The sequence below is a fragment of the Elephantulus edwardii genome, unplaced genomic scaffold, assembly GCF_000299155.1.
Source record: "Elephantulus edwardii isolate Elephantulus edwardi_28Jun2011 unplaced genomic scaffold, EleEdw1.0 scaffold00095, whole genome shotgun sequence".
In the NCBI taxonomy this organism is placed as follows: Eukaryota; Metazoa; Chordata; class Mammalia; order Macroscelidea; family Macroscelididae; genus Elephantulus; species Elephantulus edwardii.
In genome coordinates, this window is record NW_006399845.1 from 10,273,631 (window position 1) to 10,283,045 (window position 9,415).

A 9,415-nucleotide genomic window follows, 5' to 3' on the forward strand; every position below is an offset into this window, starting at 1 on the left:
CAAACTGTGCAGCTCTGCAACTGCATCCTGGCCCATCCTCACCCTTCTGCCCCCAACCCTCACCTCCTTGTACCCCCAATATGTTTTTCCCAATAAAAAAAATATTTAAAGAAAAAAAAAGTGCTGAATTTTAATCATTGGAACTATAAATGTGTACTTGTTTGAAAATAAGGTTATTCCTCTATTCTCGGTTAAGAAGTCTTACTAACTCAGAGAAACTAAGAAAGCCTGTACAGGAAATTCAACTTCAGTTTTAGAAATAATAAAAATCTTGGAACATTAAGTGTTCATCAACTGGAAAATAACAAACAAAACAGTGTTTCCCAAATGTGAGGCAGACAGTAGATGACAGAGCTAATTTCCACTGGTATGTTGTTAAGTGCCTGTGACTCATAGCAGCACCCTTACCCTATCCTGAGCCAGTCTCGCTATCTCCGACATACCTATCCCCATTACCACAGTTGCTATGTTAACCCATCTCACCCAGGGTCTTCCTCTCCAGGGCTGTCCCTCCACCCTTCTAAGTATGATGTCACTCTCCAAGAACTAGTCCCTCCTGGTAACATGCCTAAAATATATGAGGTAGAGCTTCAAAATCCTTGCCTCCAAGGAGTAGCTTGGTTTCATCCTCTCTAAGACAAATATGTTTGTTCTCTTGGCAGTCCATGGTATATTCAATACTCTTCTCCAGCACCACAACTCAAAGGCTTCAATATTTCTTCTGTCATCCTTACTCACTGTCCAGCTCTCTGATGCACAGCAAATAAACGTGAAGACTCTAGCCTGAATCAGGCACACTTTAGTCTCCAGGATGGCATTATTGTTCTTTAGCACTTTGAAGAGGTCCCTTACAGCAGACTTGCCCAATACAATTCATCTTTTGATTTCCTGACTGCTGGTGCCATGAGTGTTGATTGTGGAGTTAAGCAAGCGGAAATTGTTAACAACTTCAATCTCTTCTCCATCCATCATGAAGGTGCTAACTGGCCAAGTGGTGAGATTTTTTTGTCTTTTTGATACTGAGCTTCAATCCACACTGCAGAGTACAGTCACTGGCCTTCTGCAGCAAATATTTCAGGTCCTCTTCAGTTTCAGCAAGCAAGGTTGTGTCTGTGTTAACACAGGTTGTTGATGTTTCTTCCTCCTATCGTGATGCAAATGTCAATCCTGACATTCCTCACAAAGTCCAGCTTTCTGAATGATCTGTTCCGCATATAAATTGAAAAGGTATGGAGTCCAGAAGCACCCCGAGCTACTCCTTTCCTGATTTTGAACCATGCAGTGTTTCCTTGCTCTGTTCTGATGAATGTTTCCTGGTCCAAGTATACGTTTTGCATGAGCACAGTCAAGTGTTCTGGGATTCCCATTCTTCTCAAGGTTAGCTATGATACATTTTCTTCTCTCCAAGTTCACACTTTCACTGAGAAGGTACTCAGCTTAACTCAGGTTTTATCAAAGGATCTGTTTTATCAAGTGCATCAAGCTAACCAAAAGCCCGATCCTATAACCCAAGATCCTTGGTTGTTGCTGCTAGGTGCCATTGAGTCAAAGAACACAACAGACCCTAGGCCTCCACAATCCTCAATCATTGCTACCCTTGGGTCCACTGCTACTGCCACTGTGTCAATCCACTTCACTGGTCTTCCTTTTTTTCCTGACCTTCTAGTTTACCATGCACCAACTCTTTCTAGGGACTGGTTCCTCCTGAAAACCCATTCAAAGTAAGACAAAGAACCTCATTTCTGAGGAGCCCTCAGGGAGTATTACTTCTAAGATAGATCTGATCACTCTTCTGGAAATTCATGATATATTCCATATTCTTCACCAACACCAAAATTCAGATGTACCAATTTAATTTGTTGTTGTCTTGAGTGTTGTGATTAGGTGCCATCAAGTCAGTATGACTCACAGTGACTCTATGAACAGATCTGAACCATGCTCTATTCTGCACTAGCATCATGATCTCTGTCACACTCAAGCCTATTGTAGTAAAGACTCTGCAATCCATCTTGATGTTAGTCTTCCTTTGCTTCGCTGATTAGGGGCATTTTATTCTTTAAACTGACAATGTTGCTCTTTAGCACTTTGGAGAAGTCCTTAAGAGCAGATTTTCCCAATGAAACACATCTGAATTTCATGACTGCTGGTAACATGCATACAAGTGACTGAAAATACCAAGGTTTGCCTCAGGCACATCTTTGTCCTTAAAGTATCAAATATCTTTTGCTTTTGAACACTTGTACACTTGTGCTTTAGAAATTAAGTATGGGGGTGGGGAATAAAAAAAAATTAAGTATGAAAGAGAGAGCTTAGTTATATTAAAACAGATCTGCTCAGAATTCACTCAGGAGCTCTCTGATGGCACCAACCCAAAGGAAGCTGCACTGCTAACCCAAAGGCCAGACCTCTCTGGTGGTTCAAATCCATCAGTATCCTCTCATGTGAGTTACATTCTTGGAAACCCAATGGAGTGCCGGCTATGAGTCTGCTCCAATTGGATGGCACTGAGTTGGAGCTTTTTGTAGCAAATGTGCTCAAGGGAGCATGCTGTTTTAATTTCCTGAACGCTGCTTCTTTGGGCATTGATTGTGGATCCAGGCAAAATGAAATCCGTGACAATTTCAATATTTTCTGTTTTTATCTTGCTGTTATTGGTCCAGTTGTTAAGAATTTTTCTTTTATACTGAGCTGTAATTTTATGAACAATTTCAACAAGCAACATTGTGTTATCTACATATGGCAGGTTATTAATTCATTCAGACAGAATGCAGTAAATGAATTAGGAAAATACAGAATCATTCAGTAGTTTATTATGTAATACTATGCAGATGCTTAAATATCATCATGGAAAAAATCTCCAAAATATTGCTAAGTGAAACGAAAGTAAATAATAAGGCAATATATAACATGTAATTATAGTTTATTTTAAAAAACTATTTAAAAAACTAAAATCCTTCACGTCAGAATTCTCCCTCTAATAACTCTATGCATACTTGGCCAGATGCAGTTAAAAGTTTACAGGGCTTATGTGCCCAGTGACACTCTTTGGTCATCCTTGCAGACAAGATATTCATGATTTTTCCATCATCACCTCATTCAAGCTTATTTCTACAGCCTTAGAATACTTACTGGTGGAAGGAATGAGGATCATCCACATCATGGCCATCTGGGGCTAAAGGGTTGGAGAATGGCTCGCCTAGGAAAAATATTTGCATTAATATAACCAGTCTCACATGTATCGTGCCCTATGCAAACCCTTGGGATATAAGAGAGAATGATGCAGACGTGTTTCCCTGTTCTCAAGAATTCCATAATCTAGTTAAGAAATAAACGCGTGAATTGCAACTGTAGCAACACAATTTAATACTGTTGAGATCGACAACGAAGCTGTGGGAACACAACCCTCTATCAGCGAAGACTTCCAGAACAGAACACTGAAAAGACCATGTGCGAAATGAAAAGGCGCAATTCAGGATTAAGTGACTGGGGTGGGGGTTTCTTATGCTCATTCTTAAACTCGGGGACAAGTCTTAAAATGTACGGCCTCACTCCGGACCTGACAGCTTCGCTGACCGAACCTCGCATTCCCAGAAAACCCTCTGCTTAAGCTCTGAAGCCAAAGTAGCACGTCTAATTTCCCAGCACCTTCAGGAGAGAAAGATTTTAAAAATCGAGCCTTACTGTCTCGCTCCGGCATTTTGTCTGCGGTAGTTCAACGCCAACACAAACTGAGACAGAAACGACAACACAGTAACCCTAAGCTTCTACCCACAATGCTCCTGACTAGGCAGACCGACCACAATGCTTTGCGATCTGCGGCCTTTCCGTTTCCAGACTTTCCCCTTGCGTCATCGCTATAGCAACGCGAATGCTTGACGAAAAACTGGAAGCGCTAATACAAGCCCTAGAATCTCATTGGCTAGACTTCACAACTCTCGCTACGTCATACGACCTACCACAGAGGCTTAGGGGCTTCTGTAGTGGAAATGGCGGCGGCCTCTGCAATTCGTGGGAGCCAGGTAAAACTAGCCTTGCGGGAGATCCGCATCCACTTATGTCAACGCTCAGTCGGCAGCCAGGGCGTCAGGTGAGGCGCGGCGTGGTCAGACAGGTGGGCCTTGGAAACCACGGGGTCACGACCTTGCAGGGATGGAGAAACCCCTTTACACAACTCTCCGGGTTCTCTTCGTCCTCGCAGGGACTTCATAGAGAAAAAGTACGTGGAGCTGAAAAAGGCGAATCCTGACCTACCCATCCTAATCCGCGAGTGCTCCGATGTACAACCTAAGCTCTGGGCCCGCTATGGTGAGCATGTCATTCCGGGTATGTGGGACCCCAGTGGGGAAACAAGGGATGGGGGGGGAGCTCAAGGCCACCCAAGAACCAATACAGACATTGGAATTGGATCTCCAGCCTTGTTCTTGACCTTTCCATTGGTGAACTTTCACTCTCTGAATGGTAAGATTTGCATTCTATGCATCTATATAAAGGTGAGTTCGACCCTACCTGAGAACCAGGAGCCGGTTTTGGGCTTTTTTTAATTGAAAATTGGCTTCAGAGAGGTGAAAACTGATAATGATAAATTACCATCAACTTTTTGTTGTTAGGTGCTGTCGAGTACAACTCATAGTGGCCCTTTGAACAACAGTTCTGAACCCTGTTCTATCCTGTGCCATGCTCAGAATCTCTTCACACCCTCAAGCCGATTGCTGCAGTCACTGTGTCAGCCCATCTGGTTGAGGGTGGTCTTCTTTGCTGTCCTTCCACCTTCCGAAGCATGGTGCCCCACTCCAAGGAGTAACCTCTCCTAATAGCATAAGTAAAGTCTTGAGATGAACCTTCATTATCTTTGTCTCCAAGGAGCACTCTGACTGCACCTTCTCCAAGACATAACTGATTGTTCTGATAGTAGTCCATAGGAATATTCAACACTCCTACAAGCACCACAATTCAAAGGCATCAATTCTTCTGTCATCCTTAGTCATTGTCTAGCTTTCAGATGCATAGCAAGTGACTGAAAAGACCATAGTCTGAAACCAGACACACCTTAGTCTTCAAGCTGACATCATTGCTTTTCAAAGCTCGTAATGGTCTCTGACTACAGACTTGCAATGGAGTAAGTCTCCTGATCAGATTGCTAGTTATTATTGTTCTTGTTATATGTCATCGAGTTGCATATGACTCATAGAGGCCCTATTATGTACAACAGCTCTGAACCCTACCCTATCCTGAGCCAGTCTCACTGACTTCAACGTACCTAATGCCATTGCCCCAGGTACTATGTCAGTCCATCTCATCTGGGGTCTTCCTCTCCTGTACTGTCCCTCAGACTTTCTGATAATAATGTCGTACAAGAACTGGTCCCTTTGGGGGGGAGGAGGAGGGCAGGGAGAAAGGGGCAAATGAATTGAAACCGTAAGTTTCTGCAAACTTTCATTAATTTGAAAAAAAGAACTGGTCCCTCCTGGTCATGTGCCCAAAGTACGTGAAATGGAACTTTAAAATCTTTATCTCCAAGGAATATCTTGGTTTCACCCTCTCCAAGACAGACCTGTTTGTTCTCCTGGCTGTCTCATGATATGTTCATTATTCTTCTCCAGCACCACAATTAAAGGTTTCAGTTCTTCTTTCATCTTTAGTCATTGTCCAGCTCTATGATGCATAGCATATAATTGTGAAGACGATGGTGGCATGGATCAGTGCAGTTTGGTCTCTAGACTGATGTTGCTCCTCAGCACTTTGGCGAGGTCCCCAACAGTATACTTTCCCAAGTCATCTTTTGATTTTCTTTTTTTTTTATTTTTTTTTATTATTTATGTGTGTGAGTACCATCAAATCAGATTTGACTGGTACAGGAGGAGATTTTTCCTCCTTCTCCAGCAGAGCATCTGGTGGATTTGAACCGCACACCTGTGGGATTGCAGTGCAGCTTCTTGCCACTAGGCCACCAGAGCTCGCCCATCTTTTGATTTTCTGACTGCTGATAGCAAGAGTGTTAAAGAGCCAACCAAGCTGAAATTGTTAACAACCTCAAGTCTTCTCCGTCCATCATGGTGCTGCCAATTGGCTAAGTGTTGAGAATCTTTGTCTTCTTGATGCTTAGCTTCAGTTCATATTGAAGATAGTCCTTGACCTTCTGTAGCAAATGCTTCAGGTCCTCCTCAGTTTCGTCAAGCAAAGTTGTATTATCTGCATAGCACAGGTTGTTAACGAGTCTTCCTCCAGCCCTGATGCCACATTCCTTATTAAGTACAAAGTGTATTGATTGTGGATCCAAATATGATGAATTTGTTGACAGTTTCAATCTTTTCTCCATTTGGTCTAGTAGCTAGGAGTTTTTTCCCCTTGACATTGAGATGCAATCCATTTTGAAGACTGTAGTCTTTCATCTTCTGCAGCAAGTACTTCAGGTCCTCCTCACTTTCAGCAGACAAAGTTGTGTCATCTACCTAACAAAGGTTAATGAATCTTCCTCCAATCCTGATGCCAACCTTTCCTAATTTTAAACCATGCAGAAGTTCCCTTGCTCTTATTGTACGATAACTTCTTGGTCTAAGTATAGGTTTGCATGAACACAATTAAGTGTTCTGGGACTCCCATTCTTCTCAGTGTTAGCCATAATTTGTTATGATCCACGCAGCCAAATGTCATTGTATTGTCAATAAAACACAAAAAGACATTCTCCTGATATTCTTTGCTTTCAGCTCCGATCCATCTGACATTCACAGTGCTATCCCTGGTGTCATGGCCTCTTCTAATTCCATCTTAGAAATTATGAATTAGAATTGTAGGTCCAGGTACAGTATGAGACTTTGAATAATAGAGGGGGGAAAAAATCTGTGTTGAGCACTTAATATTGAATGCTTAACTGTGGATCTTCATTTAATACAAAGAAATCTATATATTTCCCCCCTCATTGTATAGATTAGAAAACAGTTCAAAATTTGAAGGAACGTACACCTAAACCATAATAGAACATATACCTAAACCATAATAGGACATACACTTAAACCATAATAGAATGGAGCCTTTACAGAGTTGCACTGCTAACTTGAAGGGAAACAGTTCAAATCAAATCATAGTGGAACAAACTCCTATCTGTCCCTCCAGTGAGTTTTTGGAGGCTGTAAATTGCTTATTAGGAGATTGCATATTTTTCTCCCTTGGAGATTCAGACCACCTGCCTTCTGGTTGGAAATGCAATTCCTACTATGCCACCAGAGCTCTTTATTTATTGAATTAGAGGACTTTTAATCACAGCTTTTAACTGCACTTACATTTGACGAGCCTTATGGAGCTCTGTCTATGTATACACAGAGAACTGCAAATTTCAAACTCGATTTAGAATAAACCATGGAACTAGAGATACCATAGCTGATGTCAGATGGATCCTGGCTGAAAGCAAAGAATGCCAGGAGAATGTCTATTTGTGCTTTATTGACTATCTGAAGGCATTTGACTCTGGATCATAGCAACTTACAGCTAACATTGAGAATGGGAGTCCCAAAACACTTAATTGTGTTCATGCAAAACCTATACCCAGACCAAGAAGCTGTTAATGTGAACAGAACAAGGGAACATTGCATGGTTTAAAATTAGGAAAGATGTGTATCAGAGTTGGATCTTTTTCCCATACTACTCAGACTGTATGCTGAACAAATTATTTGAGAAGATGGATTCTATGAAAAAGACTGGCATCAAGATTTGAGGAAGACTCCTCAGCAGCTTTTATTTTGCAGAAGATACAACCTTGCTTGCTGAAAGTGAGGACTTGAAGCACTTGCTATAGAAAATCAAAGACTACAGCCTTCAGTATGGATTGCATCTCAACGTCAAGAACAAAAATTCTCACTCCTTGACCTATAGGCAACATCATGATAGATGGAGAAAAGATTGAAACTGTCAACAAGTTCATCTTACTTGGATCCATAATCAGTACACTTGGTAACAGCCATCAGATGAGGAGACTTAATACACTGGCAAAGTCTGCAGTCAGGGACCTCTATAAATTTTTTTCCCCCCTTCAAATTATTGAGGAACAATGATGTTATTAGTTTGAGGACTATGGTATGCCTTACTCAGGCCATGGTGTTTTAAATCACTTGCTATGCTGCTGAGAGTTGGAAAGTGAATAAGGATGACAGATGAAGAATTGATACCTTTGAGCTATAGTGCTGGAGAAAAATACTGAATGTCCTATAGACCACAAAAAATGGCTTGGAGAAGGTGCAGCCAGGGTCTGCTCCTTGAAGGTAAAGATGATAAATCTTTATCTCACCTACTTTGAGTATCATGCTTGGGAAGGTGGAGGGACAATGAAAAGAGAGGAGGACTTTCAACCAGGTGGATTGACACAGTGACTGCAGCAATGGGCTCAAGTGTATCAGAGATTGTGAGGATGGCACAAAATAGGACAAGATCTGTTGTAGGTTCAGATCTGTTCATAGGGTTGCTATGAGTCATATTTGACAGTATCTAACAAGTAAACTCTGGTGGCTTAGTGATAAGGCATTGCACTGCCAACACAAAAGTACATTGTTCAAATCCCCCAGCTGCTCCGTGGGGTTAAGATAAGATAGACAGTTTCTTCCTATGCTATTGCCTCTGGAAATCTGCTGGAGGGTCAGCTATGGATCAGTTTCAACCCGATGGTACACAGCAGAGCTCTTTGGTGTTGAGGAAGTAGGATGAGTCATATGTAAGGCAGGTTAATTCAGCTAACAATGGACACCTGCTCTAATGGGTGGTGGTGGTGGTGGTGGTGGTGGTTGTAAGTGCCGTCGATCCGTAGACAACTCATAGCGACCCTATGAACGAAAGACCTGAGCACTGTTCATAGTTTCCAGAGGCAAGCCATTTCAGAAGTGGATGCCACTCCTGTTAGAAGAGGAAAAAGGCTCTCCTTCCAAAGGCCAGTAGAGCAGAGGGGCAGACAGTCTTAAGTAACTGTAGTGTATTGTCTAGTTATTATGCTAAACAGGCTATGGGAACCCAGAAAATGGGCATCTAATCAAGACTATGCATATAAAATCAACAGCTCACACTAGTTGATTAAATGCTTGCCCTCCCCAGCCCCAAAAAATCAAATACATTGCTATTGATTCTAAACTTACAGTGATCCTGTAGGATACAGTACAGCTACCCCATGGGGTTTCTAGAATGTCTAAAGCAGCAATCTTTATAGGAACAGACTGCTACAGCTTTCTCCTATGGAGCAGCTTCTGACTTCAAATCACCCACATTGTTAGCAGATGAATGCTTAACCACTGTGTCACCAAGGTTTTTTTTTTTCCTTCTCCCCTGCCAGGGCTCTTTTATAAATGCCTCCCATAGTCCTTAAGCCTACCTGTAGTCCTTCTTGTTATGGCCACCCCAGAATCAGCCAAAATTCCATTTAGACCTGAGTGTTACTGAT

General features: G+C 41.9%; 2 protein-coding genes across 2 annotated transcripts in view; one reads left to right on the plus strand and one right to left on the minus strand.

The window, feature by feature from the left end:
- Window positions 1-3,697, minus strand: part of IK (IK cytokine, down-regulator of HLA II) — a 24,446-nt gene extending 20,749 nt beyond the window's left edge. The window contains exons 1-2 of the mRNA XM_006891154.1: window positions 3,682-3,697; window positions 3,130-3,196 (exon numbers count right to left, since the gene is read on the minus strand). Of these exons, the coding sequence (XP_006891216.1) occupies window positions 3,130-3,196; window positions 3,682-3,697 (83 nt within the window). The remainder of the gene's footprint in view (window positions 1-3,129; window positions 3,197-3,681) is intronic.
- Window positions 3,698-3,986: 289 nt separating this feature from the next.
- NDUFA2 (NADH dehydrogenase (ubiquinone) 1 alpha subcomplex, 2, 8kDa) lies at window positions 3,987-9,414 on the plus strand. The gene is made up of 3 exons (XM_006891222.1): window positions 3,987-4,087; window positions 4,199-4,323; window positions 9,377-9,414. The coding sequence occupies exons 1-3, from the start codon at window positions 3,987-3,989 to the stop codon at window positions 9,412-9,414; spliced, it is 264 nt and encodes an 87-aa protein (XP_006891284.1).
- The last annotated feature ends 1 nt before the right edge of the window (window position 9,415 follows it).

Bases quoted from the DNA above. Each gene is read 5' to 3' on its own strand.
- NDUFA2 (XM_006891222.1), top strand. From the start codon at position 3,987: ATGGCGGCGGCCTCTGCAATTCGTGGGAGCCAGGTAAAACTAGCCTTG. The intron at 4,088-4,198 runs GTGAGGCGCGGC...TCGTCCTCGCAG, and splicing joins GTCGGCAGCCAGGGCGTCAG to GGACTTCATAGAGAAAAAGT. The intron at 4,324-9,376 runs GTATGTGGGACC...TGGCCACCCCAG, and splicing joins TGGTGAGCATGTCATTCCGG to AATCAGCCAAAATTCCATTT.